Source organism: Octopus sinensis, unplaced genomic scaffold (genome assembly GCF_006345805.1).
Source record: "Octopus sinensis unplaced genomic scaffold, ASM634580v1 Contig15441, whole genome shotgun sequence".
Classification (NCBI taxonomy): Eukaryota; Metazoa; Mollusca; class Cephalopoda; order Octopoda; family Octopodidae; genus Octopus; species Octopus sinensis.
Window position 1 is genome coordinate 32161 of NW_021833731.1, and position 20279 is coordinate 52439.

The window sequence follows — 20279 nt, forward strand, 5'->3', positions numbered from 1 at the left end:
AGAAAAGAAGTTTTTCGTAAAGATAGAATTTATTTTCTGTATGGCTCTTTTTTCCTAATATTTTTTATTATTCAAAAATAATTTTTTAAATAGATCACCGAAGGAGGAAAAACGAAGCTGAAGAAAAAACGGTCAGCTTAAGGTAATTAATTAAATCTTTTTTGTGTGTCGCTTTTTTGGCTGCTGCTAAGTTTTTTTTTTGTTTTTTTTATTTTTTTGTTTTTAAATTATTTATTTTTATTTGTTTTTTTTATTTTTTTTGTTATTTTCTAAAAATTCAACCGGATTGAATTTTTAAACTCCTTAGATCCCTTTGGAATGCCGAATCATTTTTTTAAGTTAAAAATAGGCGTTCCAGTAACTTTATTACGAATTTTTGCATTACTTAAATTATGGAACGGAACGAGAATTTGATGGTTAAAAGCGACGGTATTAACAGGTAAATATAGAGGTGAGGATGTTTATATCCCAAGAATTCCCATTATATCTGATAAATTACCGTTTAGGTGAGTTTTTCCATGAAAATAAACATGGCCCAGCGACAGTCATTAAAGGTAGCTGGCTTATTTTTAAAAAGCGAGTGCTTTTCACATGAACAGCTGTATGTGGGATGCTCAAGGATCGGCAGAAGAGAAACTTTATTCATACATGACAGGGGTGAACGAACGAAAAACATGGTTTATCAACAGGCGTCAAAATAGGGTTAAATCAAATTAGGTCGTATTATATATCTACATACACTTATAGCTGTTTGATGAAACAGGCCCTTCGCAGAAGCTAGGTCGCGGTGAGCGAAGCGAGCTGCCGAGCTAGTATATAATATGGAGAAACTACAAATGGCATATTATAACACCCATTGCCATCATATTAATCGTCACTTTCATTTTACTGATTATATACGCAGTGCCTGTATTCCCACCTCTCACCATCCTATAGGCTGCCACTGTGGAGAAGATGATTAATTAATTACTAATAACTTTTTAACATGCTTCTCATGAGATTTGACATATGTTTTAGCTTTAAGTAAAAATGTTAATAGTTATTTGTTAGTGGACTAAAAAATATATAATCGCAATGCTAAGACAAACACTTGACGAATGACGCCGTCATAGAAATTTCGTCACACGCGGATTCCTAGTACTAATTGGAACCGGATGGGACATCACGAGCTTCATAGTCTTTTCAGCCACACGCTAATGAAAATAAAACTCAAAAGACAAGAAAAACCAACTCAATCGGATTAAATAGACAATAGAAAAAAAATCTTCGACGTCTTTTGCCATTTGTTCGATTTCTTTCTTTACCGTCTCTAAACAAGTCAACAGGTTATTCAAATCGGTGGCTGTCATGTGTAATTCCACCAACGTTTTGATAATTTTACTTAACGTTTGCTCCCAGTCCACCAGAGAAGTTGCAAACCAAAACTATCAACTAAACGATAACAAACATTTCATTAATCTAATTAAGTTGTTTCCAACGGGTTCCTCATTTTGAGAGACACAAATTTTAGTTTTGAAAAATGAATAAAAATGCAATATAACAAAAATAAGGCTAAAAAAAGATAAAAATTACAAAGAAAATAATAGTAAATTTCAAGGTATGTAAAATAAAACAGATCAAGAAAATAAAATCGGACAATATCACAAAAAGGATGGAATTTCGGTTAACTTAATCATTAAAAGAAACTACATCATGAATTATTCCCTTTGAATCCAAATTAAATATAAAAGACGACTACATAGTGAAAAAACACCCAGCTTACACATGGCTTAATTTATTATATTTTCTATTTAAAATTAAGATTAATTAAACAATTATTAATAAAAAAACGTATTTTAATTAAAACGATTTTAATGATAGGACAAAGTCAGGGAACGTAGCCACTACCAACCAAACCGTTGACAGGTTGGTTGGCAAGGGGAAGAGGTTGGTTCTGTTTGTTACTGAAGGAAAATCAGGATCCAATCGTCTCCACGAAAAGGCGAATCACATGACGATCATCATATTGGGCTAAGCAATTATCGTCGAAGAATAGGCCTTGCCGAATCCACGCATTCCCACTCTCTCAGTGACCTTTTCTCGTGTCCAGGCCCATTTTCTGCTTCCCCAAAACACCGGATCGCGATCGGGGATCTTTGGGAGCGTCCAACATTGACAATTTCGTTCTGTTAGCCACCGGTTTCCTTCAATTGAAGGAGCCGAAGACCTTCTGTCTTAATTTCAACAAATTTTTAAAATGTGAAATTAGATTTTATTAAGTTTTCATTAAATGCCTTAAAACGTCAATTCCAGGCACTGTACCCGTCATTAGAATAATTCTGACAAACTGTTCTGACAAACTGTTAACAAAATACAGCAAGTTGAGAAGTTTCTCTCTTTTATGCATGCTGAATTTGTCAAATGGGATTGAAAAATATTCAAAATTTTCAAAAACTTTTTTTTGAAAAGAGAGATGAAATTTTTTACTCTTTTAATGACAGTTCTTGGAGATAATCAGATAATTTAATAAGTGAAAAGATTTGGTATTTGCTGATTAACGAACGTTTTGTCTTGTTTTCTGCGTGTTAAATGATAATGTCCGACCAATGAGATGATGTTTGACTACAAAAATGTGTCGGCGATAGACTACTAAGTACTAATATTTGTTCCGCAGGGATCTGTCTTGAGTCCACTTTTTTTCAATTTCATCTTGTCGGACATTCTCCTGCAGTCGGTACGTACTGGCAAGCTTGTCATCTACGCTGATGATATCCTGGTTATAGATACCTCAAAAAGGATATCAAAGTTGCCTTTCAATGTTGACAAAATTTCCTTTAAGAAGAATAGTAATTTCATTAAATTTTGTAAAAATCCAATTAAAATAGAATATATCATTTTTTTCGTGAAATGATTTCTTCAGTCAAAACCAAGTTTTCTTCAGTTTGCAAAAATACGACTATTGCATCGTAAAAATTAAAAAATCTTTCTAAAGTATTTCCTTTTGAAAGCCATCTTACTTCCGTATGTAATAAAAGTCGAATAAAATCTTCACCAGCATCCTTACAAAACTTTCTAAAAAGACGATCACATTTCCTTCTTGTTTTTATTTTGTTAATTGTTTTGATTACAATGTTTAAAGATTGATGTAAATCATAACATAAAATCTTCGATACCAGTTGACGGCGATGTAAAATACAATGAACGGTAATGACCCATGGATAATCTTTTTTAAGAAGAGAAACAATTCCCTTATATCTTCCAACCATTGACATCGCAGCATCAGTCGCACCGGAAATCAAATTTTCAAATAATATTTCATTTGTTTCAAAAAACACTTTTACTACGGAATATATTGACATTCCAGTTGTACAGGTTTCTAATAATTCGACAAACAATAAATCCTCATTTAATACACATTCATTATCGAAATACCTAAATTTTATAAAAAAAATTCGAAAATAACCTCACAAATCCCATTAAAATAGCTTTACTCTCTACAAAGACGCTTTCATCAATTTGTAAAGAAAACTTACTTCGTTTCAGTCTTTCAATAAGAATTTCTTTTACTTTATCATCCATTTCATCGATTCTTCGACGAACCGAATCATTGCTAAGAAATAGACTTTTAATATTTTAGAAGCATCTTGATGCATTACATCCGATATTATTACTTCCAATGGAATTATTACATTTTCTGGATAGTATGAGAACTAGAAGTTTTCACAATAATTTCAGCAATTTTATAAGAATGGATCTGCGCTTCCACAACTACGTGTAAATAAATTTAAATACCATCATGTACTGGCTTTGTGAATAACGATTTGATCGTTTTCTTATTTTGAAAATTGTACTTTAAAGTTTGAAAATATTCAATCGGCTTTGACATTTTATCCGGGTGCTTGGGTTTGAAAAGATCCTGTAATCGTGATGGCTTCATTGCTTCATTTGAGAAAGAACATTAACAAATTTGACAATAAGGCTGTTTTGTATCTTCAGTACATTGAATAAACCCATATTTTAAATATTCGTTTTGATAATGACGACTCTTCTTATTTGAGCGAGAAGACATCTCAGATATCAAACAAGAATGTAAAAACAGCGTGCTAGTTTGAATATAAAATTTAAGGACACTATAAAAGAAATATTAATAAATCTGATTGTTTTTTTACAAAAAGGGTGATAATTAGACATTATTTTTGTTAGAAACAATCAAAAAGATATCTAAAATGCTGAAAATTCTAGATTTGTGACGAAAAATTCTCCAAAGACAGAACCACAATGCAAAAAATTGGATCAGAGCGTCACCCGAAGTTGTCTTCAGATCAAAAAACACATTACAATTACCTTCGAAGAATGAATTATCAATTTCTGCCGTGTCTCTTTCTGAAATTGCCAAACTAATATTAATATTGACGTCTCTCCTAAACAATTGGTCTGATAGTGAACTCATTTGAATTGCATCCGAATAGCAAAATATAAAATTTATTTGACTTCAAAACATAAATTTAGCCGGTTAATTTCAAAATAAGATTTTATTCATATCTGACGAGGAATTGAAGAAATTCATCTGCTCAGATGAATCATGTTTAGAAGCTTATAATAGTCAAGTACGAAGGATTTTTTACCGTGAAAACGTTATTAAAAATCCAATATCGTTTAAAAAATGCTTTGAAACATAAATTTCTAACAAAAAATTTTTCATACAATCTAAATATAGATTTCAAAAACATCAAGTAATTCACAATATTAAATACTTTAGAAGAAAAATGTATTATTTACTGATCGTAAGCATCAATAGAAAGATTAATATTTTTCTAAAAGTCGACATATTATTAAATAAAGATTATTTAATATAAAAAAATACATTAATAAATAATTTATTTCATTGTGGATGCCACCAAAAGAAGGATTTCTTTGTCCTTCATGTCATAAAAAGTATAATAATGAGAACGAATTAACATCACACTTTCTAAACACCCACAATGACCCCATTACCAGTCTATCCCACATTGACTAACCCATAGACTTTGAAGAACAACCCTCCAATCCACAAACAATAAAACCCCAAAAAATAGGTCTCCACTAAACCAACCAGAATTATAGGCCTAATGAAGGACGATACTTCTTTACTCAAAAACCTCCGTGAAAAACACGGAAAAAACAAAGAAGCCAACGCCAAACTGATTTGGAGACTTTCTCGACTTCTCGCTGGTCTCCGAGAGGCAACGGGGAATCGAGGACTGTCAAAAACCAAGGCTTTGGAGGTTGAAAAATCCACTGTGCCTTGGATCGATGACAAAATGTCTTCAAATTGTTATTGCTGTAAAAAAACCTACAATTTAATAAACCGACGACACCATTGCAGAGTTTGTGGCTACATAATCTGTTCGAAATGCTGTTTTTTTATATCCTACGACGACGCAGGCAGATTTGAGAGTTTAATTCCGCAGAATGTTTCACCACAGTTTATATGGATTGGCCTGACTGTTCAAAATCTCAAATCCAAGTCGATTTCAACGACAAATATAAAGTCAATTCAATCCGAATTTGTGACATTTGTCGACAGTTTATCAGCAAACGTGTCAGGACGTTAAACGAGAGCAGTGAAGGGACTGATTTTAAGCGAAAGTACTCGGTAGATGTGAGGGATTGAGGTCACTTAGTAGAGTCTTATGGAAGCTGTTAAATTTGCGGAGACCGTGGTCGGGCAGTTGGAGGACATGGACAGTTCAGAGGAGGCCTATGAGAGTGTGAAGGACCAGGCAAGGGTGGCTTGTATTTCTGTGGGGAATTGCAGGTTTTGTTGTATTAAAATGTTTAGTTTGTATTTTTTGGAGATTAATGAGAAATGTAAAGAAGAATTCCCACTAAAGTCAAAGATTTGCGTTAATATAAGAAAATTTGCAATTAATGTTGTACAAGACCACATTGGACGTATTTCAAATTGAATTAATTTTATTTATTGGATTTTATATATTTTTAAATAATTTTTCGTATCGTTATATTAAAATGTCTAAGTATATATTGTGGGTCGGGCTCTAACTGTAATTTTAGAATAATATTTGTGCAGAGCTTTAAACTGATAAGACGTGCAAAGGCATTTACATTCACGACATTAAATGAGTTTTCTGGTATTTTCTGTACTGAGTTTCAGATACAGTAACGGGTATTAGATAAAATGTTGATTACAAATGTTTCAATTTTGTAATGATTAAAAGAACAGAAATAAAAAAGAATGTTTGTAATTTGGAGAATGTTTTTCCAAAGGGAAATGCAACGTCATGTTAATTAAATTAATTTTGAATGTCTCGCAACATTCTCCAATGAAATCACCGTATCTAAAGCCTTAAGTGATTCTTGAAACATTTGTGTTAAGTCACAGTCATGTTGGCTCACTTATTTATAGATATTAAGCTTTTCCTGATTGTTATTACTCGTATAATGAAAGTTTAAAAACAAAATTAGATGGTAGCCAGGAAAGTAGCTAAGAGAATAGTCGAAAGGCTAATGGTCAAGTCAACGGCAACACTCATCTATCCTCGTGTCCGTACTCTTTTGGCAGGATACCGGTGCTCGGATGAGTCACAGGTGACCCTTTTCAAAAATGTGTTTAAGCAATACCACTTAAATGAAGTTAATAGCAACTTGCAATCCACGTTGCAAGTTTGCCTTTAATTCTGACTAGTGCACGTAACAATAAAGAAAAGCGGAAACAAGAAATATCAGAATAAATAATTAGGTTAGTTAATGAATATCGTTAGAATATTTTTTCAGTTACATTCACTTGTGCAGATCATATTATTGGGGATCGGGTGGTCACAGAAGTTACAATCTATTGTGAGTATACAAATACACCAAATGCTTCTTGCATAGTGAGGGTTATCTTTTGATTTTTATATAATTTTAGTTCCACACTGTTGTCGGCTAACATCATATATGCTTCATCCATCACTTTCGTAATTCTTATATGAGAATAACAAAGTATACAGTGTGGGTTGGGACCCGTTTGTGAACATGCACACTTTCTGGTCGTGATACAAACTACACAGTCAGTAATTTAAAATACTAAAGCGTGGCACGACGACTGATTTTTGGCGACTGAAAGATGGTATTTGACGGCATAAAACTTTAATGTTAGAATAAGATTTGTACAGATGTGATAATGCGGCTAGACGTGCAAAACTATTTACATTCACGTAACGAAGGTTATCACAGTAATACAGCATTCTAATAATTCGAAATATTTAAATATACATATAGTCTAATTTATCCAACCCATCAAATGAGTTGTTTAGTATTTTCTTCAGCGAGTCTCCTTTACACTCACTAATATCAATGAAATATTGATTACAATTGTTTCAAATTTTTTAGATGGGAGAATATTTCTCCATTAGGAAATGTAACTTTTCTCTTTATGGTAATATCTATCCCATCTCCCGCAGCATTTTCTCCATTGAAAATACAGTTGTATAAATTAAGATATCTTTTAAAATAAGCAATTCTTCAATAACCTTCTTGTCAAATCGCAGTCGTTTTGGATCACTAAATGAATAAAAAATAGGACAAGTGGAAGCATTTTAATTAATGCTGATATTTTATTGTCAATAACTCAGTGGTTAGACATTGAATTGATATATTTATTAAACTGTTTTTTTAATATAATATTTAATTTAATTATAAATTAACGTCTTTAGTTACTAATAACTAACTAATCTATATAATTCTCCTCCTTTTTGGACCGTTGCACTGGATCTGCGTATTCTCCTCTTCTAACACTTCATATGACACATGAGACACATCTTCCGGCAAATCTGATGGATCTGTTGTTTCTCTAGCCAATTTTAGGAGGTGGTTGGTGGCCCTTGAAACTTGTTCCTCATGTTTTTCAATTTCCACTCCATGTTTATGTTCAACAAGCATGGCCTCCAATGTCTTCTTAATCGTCAGCGATTGTATATACGATCTAGTGGAAGCATCCAACTTCAGTCTTTCCATATAAGACTTATAGAATTTAGAAACTATCCCGTCCCATGTGAGGACAATGGGGATTATCGTTCCCTTCGCACCGTGGATTTGAGATAATTCTCCAGCAAGAAGATCATATTTATGCAGTTTTTCTACTTCCACTTGCTTTAACATGGCGTGGGAAGTAATTCCGACTTCAATTAGAGTGATTTCGTTTTTCTTTTTATCAAGGACAAAGATATCTGGTATATTGTTTTTTACATGAACATCTGTCTGCAAGGTGATGTCCACTCTTATCTCCACTTTATGATTTGAGCTAACTGACTGGACTGTGTGTGACTTTAACCTTTTGGTTTTCCTGATTCCATATTGGCGGCAGAGATGCAAATGGATGCATCTTATAACTTCATTATGTCTTCTGGTATAATCACTGTTCAGCATTCTGCTACATCTTGTAGCCATGTGATCAACAGATTTTTTAGCTTGATTACAATGATTGCACATTCCTCCGTTATCGTTGAAAAATATATTTCGATCCTGAATAATACAATACATTGCTTCTGATCTCGGACTGTTGTTTCCATTCACTAGCCATTCCGTAGACATATTGATGTCAACATTCTGATCCTCACAACATTTGAAAAGTACGGAATGCACCATCTTCGATTTAATAATCTTCATTAGACTCTTTTGTTGATTCTCCTTGATTATGTTTATATTCAATTCTGAAGGATCTTCAATATTGTATTTGAAAGTAAGAAATCTTGCGATGGTGGCCATATGTGTTTTATTTATTTTCAGGACCCGCAAGATTCCAGCCTTTCTGAGACACATTGCAGACTTTCTTTCAAGATCAATCAAAAATTGGTATAACATGCATTCACTTTTATGGACAATTGAATTAAGTCCTCTTCCAAGGTTATATCTGCTTATATATAATCTTTCCTTATTTGCAGGTTTCAGATGAACATGTAAATTAGATAGAATCCTTCGAACTTCGGTATCAATGGCTTGAAACTCGTGTGGCTCAATGTCAATTAGTCCAATATAGTAATTGTAAAGTGATAGAGAATATTCATTAATCGCCTTGAATAGATTCACTGCATTTATCTTCGTGCTCACAAAGCTTTCAATTCTCTTCTTTACATTTTCTGCAATTTTTTTCATAACTTCATGCTTCAATACATTGCTTCCTTTATCCTCCAGGACTCCCAGATATCGATATCCATCATATCCGTCAAAACTTCTAGTTTCTTTAACATAATTCAGATTGGTTGCAGATTTTTCAGAATTCCTCCTGAGACCAACAACACTGAAGTATTCATCAATACTTTCCATCATCCTCAAGATCGTATTTTCTTTCTCAGCAAGTATTTTCAAATCATCAATAAATAGCAGATGATTAGTTGAGTATGTTATTTGAGACGGGTCATTATGGTCAATACAGATTTTAGGAAACTTGTGATTTAGTATCCTGCTCAACGGATCCATTACCAGCGTAAAAAGTTGGGGAGATAGTGAATCTCCTTGAAGAATTCTTCTTTCTAATTTCACTGTTCCAATTCTATTTACATTGAGATTCAGAATCACTTTCCATTTACTTATCAAACTTTTAATAAACTTTACAATCCACTCAGGGAGTCCAGAATAATCCAATACCAGCGATAAAAATTCATAGTTAACAGAATCAAATGCTTTGTTTATATCAATCCATGTCGCAAATAAGTTATTTCCACAGTGATTGTTAATGCACTGGTTTATTAAAGCCTGTTCTTTTGCACCCTGGCAATGTCTTCTAGCTCCCAGTTTGGTAATCCGAAACAAGACCAAATTTAGTGTTGACACATTTTGTAACAAGTTTGTATAGTATAGGCATGCATGTAATCGGACGCAAGTCAGTAGGTGATTCACAACAAGCTTTTTTTGGGAGGAGAAATGTAACCCCAGTGTAAAACCACAGACCAGGACAGTAATCTCCATTAATAATCTTCAAAATTTCATCACATAAATAATTATGGAGAGATTCAAACTTCTTAATAAAAAGCAGTACATAACCTGACGCAAATTTAATTTACCAATAGAATGTGTAAAATCGTTTTCGAAATCTTGAAAACATAAAAATTCCATTAAGAAAGAGGAATAATAATCTTTAAAAATCTTGATTATTCCCATATCCAAAGGTTGTAAATAGGGCGTTGTATTTTTCGGCAAAAATAAAAATTCGATGTTCGAACATTCGGCAGTTTTATGGCATCCCGCATTGTCAAGTATTAATAATTTTTTCTGTTGTTTTTGCAAAACGATTCATTTATAAGTGTAAGCCAACTCATAAAAGTCTTTCCAGTCATCCATGCATTTTGAGAAGATGAATACAATAACCCAAAATCTTGAACATCAAAATTTTTTAGACACCGAGGTTTTTTATATTTTCCAATAATCAATGGATTAAGTTTTCCCCGATTAAACTGCAGCATAGAAGAACAGTGAGTCTTTCTTTCCTTGTTTATAACCAAAACACGGTTCGCCTTGTTCAACAAATGATTTTTGAGGAGTTCTTTTTATAAAAAGCGCAGTTTCATCACAATTAAATATATTCTCAGGTCCATATTTTAATACTTTCTGGTCATATTTTTCAAAATAATTTTTCACCACATATTGACTTGAATTGAAGTTCATGCCGCAATTTAAATCTATCAAGCCACCCATTGGAAGCTTTAAAAGAAGTAAATCCAATTTTTGAAGCTGTAACTAAGGCAATTTTTTTCAAAATAGGGCCTGAAATCGGAATTTTATCTACGCGTAGTCTTTGAAATATTTCAAAGACTTGATCATCAAATTTATCTTTATCGGCTTTAAATGTGTCATATTCCTCAGAAATAGTATTGCCGTGTTGCAAGAAAGGTACAATATTTCGTTTTATTCTTGATATTGTTCCTTTACTTGTGTTGTACTTTTTCATTAGTTGCCTCTCAGATAAATTTTTCTTCAAAATTTCTTTAGCAATCTTCAATTTAGTTTCGTAATCCATAACCACAACAATAAAAATATAAATTGAAAATAAAACAAAAAATAATTAATTTATTATAATTTTATTTTATTTTTAATTCCTTATAAATGATTTTATGGTGCCCCAAAAATTCCATAATTTTTTATCGATTTTTATTTTTTTTCTGCCAAAATGTACTTTTGGAATAAAGTGCCCCAAATTGCGGGGGTGCCCCAAAATCCGAGGGTGCCCCACCCCTGGGGTCTGCCCCATTTTGGGGTCGGACTGTATACTCCATTGCATCCAGAAGTCTTCCAGTTTGGCGCATAGTTAATAATACTTTTGATAAAGTCTGGTTTGATGTCAACTGGGGATTGTTCTATGCCAGTTATACGTTTTCCAACAACATCAGTAACAATATGATTTTCATCTTTTTTCCATGTCTTTTCCCAAAATGACAAACATTCACCTTCTGGCAACGTATATTTATTATCTTCTCCAGCATTCAGGTTTCGGGAAAACCTCTTTCTGTTGAGTTCAAAACAAAAATTGTCTCTTCTAAATGATTTTCGTGACTCATAAATCGAAATCCTTTTTTCCATGATTTTTATTCTATCTTCAATTAACGTACATATTCTGGTGATTTCTCCCTTTTTCGACTTCTTATATCCAAAGGAGCACATAAAGTCCAGGGCCGTATCCTTTTCACTTTTGGATTTCAGACTGGAGAAATTAGCAATAAGAGTGAGGTTCTCCTTGCATTTAGTAATTCTCTTCTCAATATTTTCCCTCCAAGAGGTTCTTATTTTATTTTTAAGAACCAAATTTTCGTATGCACATTGTCCTGCAAAAATAATATCCGTGATTTCGTTTATATCCTTTGGAGGACAAGTCAATACATAATTTGAAATCACTGCATACAAAGCAACCAGAATATCTTTCTTAACCAATTTATATGGAATCTTTTTGGTAGGCTTTCTCGAATCCCTTGATATTGATACAACTCTCTTAATTTGGAAATTAAATTCTTTTTTACATTTTCCATATAAAAAAATTTCTGTTTTTGACAGTGAATTTCCGTTTTCTGTTACATCCACATCATTTTGAGTACCACAAGTCTCATTATGGCGTTTCACTTTCAATAATTTTTTAACATCGGAGATGCTTTTCTGAACAAGAAAACGGGTATTGAAATTATGTACAATGAGGTTCCATCCACCACGAGGGATTCTTCCAAATCTCCGCTTAGCCGAATCAACAACAGAAGATATCCACTGCAATTTGTCGTTAGAATGTGTTTCAGTTATCAATGATTTAAGGGGGAGCAAATGCGTTCGTGAAGGTTCAATATAAGGATCATTGCAAGTTTCAGGCATTCCATGTATCCCTGAAGACACGTTTCCAACTTCTGATTGATTATTATTATTTGTATTTTGTGTAGGAAGGCCCTCAGGATTTGTTTGCGGACTGGTGAAAACAGACATACACGTCACACTTCAAACTATTTATCATTATTATTCGGACAATGATTATTCGGACTATATTACAGTGACTATGCATAATTTGTATCAAACTAGTGAGAGAATACAAAATAGTCAGCCTACACCGTTTGCTTTTTACTTTCGGCCTGAAGGTAAAATAATCCGAAGGTAAGAAGGTAAAATAAAGATAGGGAAGCCTGGGACTAACTAACACAATCCAAATCATTGAATCCATATGGCTTAAACTCCATGGTACCCACATAATCATCAAGCAATGAAATGGCATACTCATTTAATGCTATGAATGAATTCACAGTATTTAAACGAGTTTTACATAACACTGCTACCCGCACTCCATCTATTTTTTAGTTTCAAAAAGAATGAGCGATTTGGGGCTTTCTATGTACCCGAGGTATATATACCCCTCGTTATCCTTCAACACTTTCACCAGATTGCCAAAAAATTGCGAATTGGTTTCCAACTTGAAGATATTTAGTTCCAATCCTATTTGCCCCGTGAATTCGCTCACGAATTTTCCCGTAGAGTTAATTTGCTTTGAGGACAGAGCAAACAACTTAATTTCGCCGAAAACACAAGGTGGTTCATGTTAAGCACATGTCCCTCTGAGTTATTGACAGATTTTCGTGTTTTTTATTGAGAAAGCTACTCAATGATTCGAGGCAGAGTACAAAAAGCAGAGGCGACATGTTATCTCCTTGTAGAATCCCCCTAATTGTTATTCTATTTGAGATGAACACTCCATAAATAAGTAACACCACTGCACAGCCAGCTTGGAATACAATCACATTATATTGAACATACAGACGTGCAATGCAATCCAATCGGCAGTGAATAATCACTTCTTTATTCTTGTTATATCACCTTCTTCTGAGTATTTTATTACCGTCCCACCAAGTGTGTGTCAATATACCAACTCACCTAGTCATACCAAAGACCGAGGCCTAATTAATTAGTTAAATGTTGAATAATATAAGTTATATCAAGACATGTAACAAAAGTGTATTGAATAAAACACATGTTTTGATGCGCGAGTTGGAGGTTGTGTGTTTAGTGAATTATTTCAGATTACAGATCAAGGAGAGACTCGTTCTACAGAAATGGGTTCCCGAATGGTGTATGTATTATAACCGAACATCCTATTAGACTCACTGGACTCGGATCCTTGTCTTCCGTTTCCAATAAACGCAAATTCGTTCCAATAAAAAGAGAAGCATCAGAGAATGAGGGGAAGAGACCTCGTTTGTCACCCTACAGAACAAAGAAATGTGTGCAGGAGAGTCCTCCCATTCGAAAACCTGTGAAGAGCAAGGAGGAACCTGTATTGAAACCCAAGCGGGGAGTGAGAGGGGAGTGTGGGGGAAGTGTGGCAGGTGGAAGGGAGTGCGTGATGGGAGGACGGAAGGTGGTGAAGGAGGTGGTGGGTCACAGCAAAGGAGTGATGCCGATAGTGTCGACGGGGGCGAGGAGTGTGGGTTGTGTGTGTCCTATAGCTGGTATGTGTGCTTGTCATTGTGCTAGACTTAATGAGAGAACACTTCACGGTGTTGTTTCCCCAGTACTGTCCCCTCCTCCAAGGAAATACTTTGGTTATATTCCTCGTTCATTGTAGCAATCCACTCGGGCACTCTCCACGGGCATGCAGGCCGTCCTCCACGGAAATGGAAAGGTCTATTTGAACGTCGGGGAGTCCGCGCATACGAACTCCAGCCAGTCAATACTGTCAGACAGTCCGCGGTTGCCTCCCCCATTCCATTTGCAGGTTCTCAACTCCATATCCTTCAAGGACGGCATCTCTTCTGTCCTCCAGTTTGGAGAAATGGGGTGTCTCGTCATTGCTGTCCCCGTCATTCCCCCCCACTGATTATATTTCCTTATTTCTTGAATACACTTTATTTATTTGTATAATAAGTTATTATATTAATTGGGGGCCTGTTCCCCTCAACTCGAGGATTTGCGAAGGTCGTGTTCTATACAATCCACTTCTCCACTCAAACATGGTCATCTCATCTGGGCTTTTTCCATTCTTACGGTCGAGTCCAACTGGTTTGTGTAGGGAAGGAAATCAGCAGAATTGAGTGGTTTTTTACCATGTTGATGCATTTGGGAGTAATTTTCTTTTGTCTCGCCGTATGAGTTCCCTGCCAGCCTAGAATAGAGTTCGACTGGTTCATGAGCATCATTGGTGCTGTTTTCGTGATGTCTTTCAAAAATGTATGTCGGGGAATTAAGACCATTTAAGTTGGTAGACTAATGCACATTGATATTTGAATCTTGGTTTATTTAAATATTCGACAATTGGAAAGTCTATTGTGCCAATTCTCAATTTTTGATTTTATTTTAGAGATGGGTTTGACACTCCAGACTATACCTGCGGAAACAGAACATGCACCTTATTAATGGGGCTGACGAATAATACGCCAAATAATAACATCACTAGTACTAAGTTGCCCAAACTCAGCAAGTACAGGTATTGCCAGTAATAATAGGTCCGTTTCCGATGGAACCTGCAGTCATTGTAGCTTCATTAATTTTCCAGGTCTTGATTGCAGATTGACTGGAGGGTGGGATTTTCTTTCAAGGTCAGAGAATAATCTTTCTTATCTTCTATTCTTTTTTTCTTTTACATTTTCACCAATTGGTTTCATGGCATTGATCCCTCTGTATTCAGCACAACAGTATTTTATATATTATTTGTTGGTTGAGTTGGTTGACACCTCTCACTTTGTGATGTCTTTATCGTACTCTCGATCTGTCCATCCTACGCTTTTTCCATAGCAGCTTTCAGTGTCAGAGGAAGCGCGTCACTTTAACAATCAGTTCAATCGGGAGGATACTTCATTGCTCTCACAATTCGACAGCCTCGTTCACTGAAAAATATATTTACAGAGTAATGCTTTGACTGAATAACAACAGGTGCAGCGGGTTATGATAATATTTGCTGAGCACACCGACCAAGCTTGCAGAAAGGATAGCCTTTATATTTCAGTAATGTACATTGCAAAAGTAAGCATAGTGAGTGAATCCAACTCATCTCATTAGTCCAGGTGAGATGCATTCCATTTGCTATTTTTAATAATTTTTGTGAAAAGTAAACATAGTGAGTGAATCCAACTTCTCCAAAGACCAGCGATAATTTTTGTGAAAGGTATTGCTGAATGTTCAGATTATATTCTTACGTTTTTAATCAACATATTTTGCATGAATCGGTCAAATAGGACCTCAGTTGGTCCAAGTCATGGTTATTTTCTGCGGACAACTTGTTTTGCAAACACTGAACAACATATTCGTTGTCATCATTTCTCGACTTAGGTTGTTAAATATCTTCGAGTAATTGAGGGTTGACCATACCTTTGAAGTTGAGCTATTTTTTACACATTTTGTAATGTTCGTCATAGCCATTGAAACAACTGCTTTTGAACATGTAAGCTGACTAATTCACGTTGGCAGGCAACAATAATTACATTGCCCTCTTAATTAATCAGACTTAAAAAGGATAAAACTAAGTACAAATCGAGGTCTAATAACCTCAATAATATTTGATGTTGTATTAATAATTCTCCCTGATGAGTACATTTTAGACACAAACTGACAATATTTAAATCAAGTATATACAGAAGAAAACTAGATGTGAGCTAGAGTAAGTGGCTGAAAGAATAGTCGAGAGCCTAAGGGTCAGCTCAATGCACAGCGCATGTCAGACACAAACAACATATTCGGCGGATCTGATGATAAAACTAATAGAGGAATTAGTAGATTACTCAGATGTGATAATGTTCTATAAAAGAATACAGTCTAATCTTTAATTGTCAACTTGGCACTAAGAGGCATTGTCAAGGTGCAAAGGAGCAAGCACTTATTAACTGTTGTGTGAACAGGTCACATGAGTACAAATTATTTTCTTCATGGGTAGATGTTAAAAAAGCCTTTGACTCAATCAATCACGAATTCCTTGCAGTGATTCTAAAAACTCCGGGCTTCCTGAATGGATAACAAAATTTATAATGTCAATAATTCCAAATTGGAAGGTTTCCCTCAAATTAGGAAAGCAGCATCTGGGAATTGTTAACATAGAACGTGGAATACTCCAAGTAGATTCCCTGTCTCCTCAGTTGTTTATTTTGACTTTGGATCCGTTGAGCAGATTGTTATCAGCTAAATACCTAAATTTATCAGTAAATACCGATCAAGAAAATTTAGTGTTTTTTTCTACAAACCATTTTTTGTTCATTGATGATTTGAAACAGCTCGCCAAAGATGAGATCACACTCGGATGTATGATGGAAGACGTGGATTTATTTTTTAAAGCTTCGGGTTTGGAAAAAAATTGTGAGAAGTCGGCAACAAATAGCTGTTTATTGAGAAAAGATACCAAACTGCTGGACTGGATAGTTACCGTTATTTGGGTGTATTGGAAAACAAGTCTAGTCAGGTTGTTAAAGAAGAAGTTTTGAAAAATTTACGGATTGAGATTCAACAACGTATCGAAAGATTGTCGAAAACGAAACTAAATTTGGTGAATTTGTTTAAGACAATTAATGAACATGCTTTATCCTTGTACAATTATTATATCGGCCTTCTGGATTTGAAACCGTCCGCTTTTGATGAAATTGACAAATTTGTCAGGAAGCTGTTAATGGATCTAAATATTCATATGAAATATTCAAAAAAAGAACCTAATATGGCTTATTGAAATGGGTGTGACTTCAATAGATAACCTAAAGAGTGTGGAAGTAAAAAAATTGCACAAATACGACATTTTAGCTAGTGAATTACAACTGATTCACAAGGCTAGGTGAAGATTGTGCCAATTGTTATTACGTGGGATAGAATCGTCTCAACGTTCTACCGCAAGTACATGGAGCTCCTTGGGATTGAAGAAAGTGTTTGTTCCTACATCCAGACTGTAACGCTGAAGGCCACTCTGGAGAGCATGTTTGTCGAGTACAAACATGGCTTCACTGAAATCCTGGACTCTGCAAATTCCGTAAATAGGGACTGGCGGAAATATAATGAAGATCAGCAAGTCCCTTAAGAGACCCAGAGACTGCAGGAGGAGATTGAGGATAATGGCGAGGACGATCAGAGTGGAGTCATGGGGAACTCGGAAAACAAAAATTGGAGAGTAATTATTAATTAGCTAAATTAGATGAATTAAAAGAGGGAATAAAATAGAGTGTAGTGTGGTGATGGATCTGTCAATGTTGTTGGAGCAATCAGTGTTGGGAAGTAGAGTGTTGTGTAAAGTTGTAGACCCGTGTGAAGTGAAGAAGTGCCTGGAAGTGCTGGAGGAGGCGTGTGAAAGGAATTTAGTGGGTGGTGTGAGTAAAGTGTAGACGGAAGTGATGTTGGAGCTGTCGGAAGTAATAAAGGGGGAGAGCAAGGAGGTAGTATGTAGACAGGCGTGCATCCAATTGAAGAATATAATATTTGGGAGTGTGAACAGTGAGAAGCGTGTGTGGCTGGCGCAACGGTGGAGAGAGCAGGAAGAGTGGGCGCGTGAGAGGATAAAATGGAATGTGAGGAGTGAGTAATGAGGCAGATTGTGTGTGGACTGGGAAAGGAGAGGTGGAGACCGAGCAGTGTGGCGATGGTGTATTCTGCAGTGGCGTGTGTGGAGATGGCGTTTGGAGAGTGGGAGGAGGGAGTGGTGTTATTGTGCAACAACGTGATGGAGGGGCGTGTGACGGAGGCCAGTTTGGAGGCTCTGGGGTTCATAGCGAATGACCTGGTGTGGTGTGTGGTAATAGTGCAGGACTGTTCGTACATGGCCCAACACACGGACTTGTTGGTGAGTGCGATTGTGCGTGGAATGGAGGCGAGTGTGTGAGTGGTGTTTGTCCTATTTAGTGGATATATCCAATTGGCCGCACTGAGGGCTCTCCACTCGACAGTCCCCCTCCTGCAGGCCAAGGTCCCCCTCCTCTGGTCTACGATAGAATGAACGGGACGTGATAATGAAGGTGGTCTGCCAGTCGTGCCACTCGTCGGACGTGGACGTGGCCGACATGTCCCTCAGGTGCCTGGATGTCATGGCCGCACACTTTTACGAGTACTTGGAGGACTACATGGCCGACTTGATCTTCCCGGTAGTGAGGACATGACATGTACAGATCACGCTCAATGCCATCCAAAGTGAGTCACACGTCCTCCAGGGAATCGAGTTCTGGTCGAGCATTTGTGAGGTGGAGTTGTCCTCCCCCCACTCGTCCAAGTTGTACGCACAGGCAGCCATGCCCCACATTATATACCCAATACTCACACACCTCCCCAAACAACACGAGGATGACGACACCGACGGCTGCTGGATCCCCCCCAAAGCAGCCTCCGTCTGTCTCACACTCCTCAGCGAATGCTGCCACGACCACATCCTCCCCCACGTCCTCCACTTTGCAGAACAGTTCATCGGACATGCCCATTGGAATATGCGGGAGGCCGCCGTGATGGCATTCGGTCGTGTTTGTGTGTCACTCCAGGCTGTGTCGTCCGCCACAACATTGCCCCACACGCCCTCCGCGTCCTCCCCCTCCTCCTCACACTCGCCACTACCGACCCCAGTGTGGCAGTCCGCGACACAGTCGTCTGGGTACTCGGCCAGTTGTGCGAGCACGTCCCCCACCTCCCCTTCCACGACATTGCCCACACACTCCGCACGTGTCTCACACACGAACCACGAGTGGCCACCAATGCCTGCTACGTTACCATTCTTATTCACTTGTAGGCACTCTCCACTCTTGCTTCCACTGCCCCTCACTCACTCTCCCCACACTTTCACCATCTGTTCGACGCACTCTTTCGCCTCTGCACTACACACTACGACTCGGTGTACTACGAGACTCTGATCTGTCTGATCACACACAACATACTCCCCGACATGTCTCCTGTCCTCTCACATTACTTCCCACTCATCGTCCAATTCCTACAACATACACTCCAATTCGACAATCAATTCCACGTACAGTCACTCCTCTGTGCACTCATCAGAGTACTCCTCCCCATCACCACAGTCCATTGTCCTCCTCCTCCCCCTCTCACAACTCACACACGCAGACACTGCCTTCCACATCCTCTCCACCTTCCTCTCCTCCCCCGCCCACCACCATGTCCACGAGGACGCCCTTTACGCCCTCTCTCCCTTTCTCGACGATACTAACACTCACACCATTCTCCCCCTCTTGCTTAATCTCCTCACACCCCACAACGACCAACAGGTTCTCCACTCTCCCCATCACAGGTCTTGTTCGCCTGTCTGGCACTCCTCGCCGACATCCACTCCCCTCAACACATCCTTCCCTACGCACACCCCCTCATGTCCTCTCTCTGGAATATCCTCCTCGTAACTCTCCTCACTATTCCACAGAGTTCACACACCTCCGACAAACTCAAGGCTGTCATTTTGGCCGGCTTCGGGGACTTGGCCTTGTCACTTGGCCACCACTTTGCCCCATTCGCCACCCTCGTCCTCGACACACTCCAATCCGCTGCCTCCGCCTCTTTCGACCAAGTCCTCCCTTCCCTCATTCCAGTCCACACAACAAGGCCTCGCTCTCCTCTCACAGACACACGAAGCATGCATTCAGGCATACACTGGCATTGTCCAGGGACTCGCGGGTGCCTTGTTCTTTAACCACCAGCTTCACACTCTTCCCTTCTCAATCCACATCTCCCCTTCTTGTTCGACTTTCTCACTTCCGTCGCTGCCAACTCTTCCATTTACGACATTTCCACCCTCGAAAATTTGTGCGGACTATTGGGGTGTCCACACCTTCTCACTCCTAGGGACATGTTGGGCATGTTTTCCACACAAACTCGCTCCCTCTTCGCCCTCGACTCCGTCAACCAACTGTTGA

At 37.2% G+C, this 20279-nt stretch overlaps 1 protein-coding gene across 1 annotated transcript; it reads right to left on the reverse strand.

Annotated features, from left to right (window-relative positions):
* Positions 1-7692: 7692 nt before the first annotated feature.
* LOC115230367 lies at positions 7693-12662 on the reverse strand. Its single transcript, XM_029800570.1, has 3 exons — positions 12624-12662; positions 11224-12099; positions 7693-9861 (listed from the first exon to the last, which is right to left on the reverse strand). The coding sequence occupies exons 1-3, from the start codon at positions 12660-12662 to the stop codon at positions 7693-7695; spliced, it is 3084 nt and encodes a 1027-aa protein (XP_029656430.1).
* Between the last annotated feature and the right edge of the window lie 7617 nt (positions 12663-20279).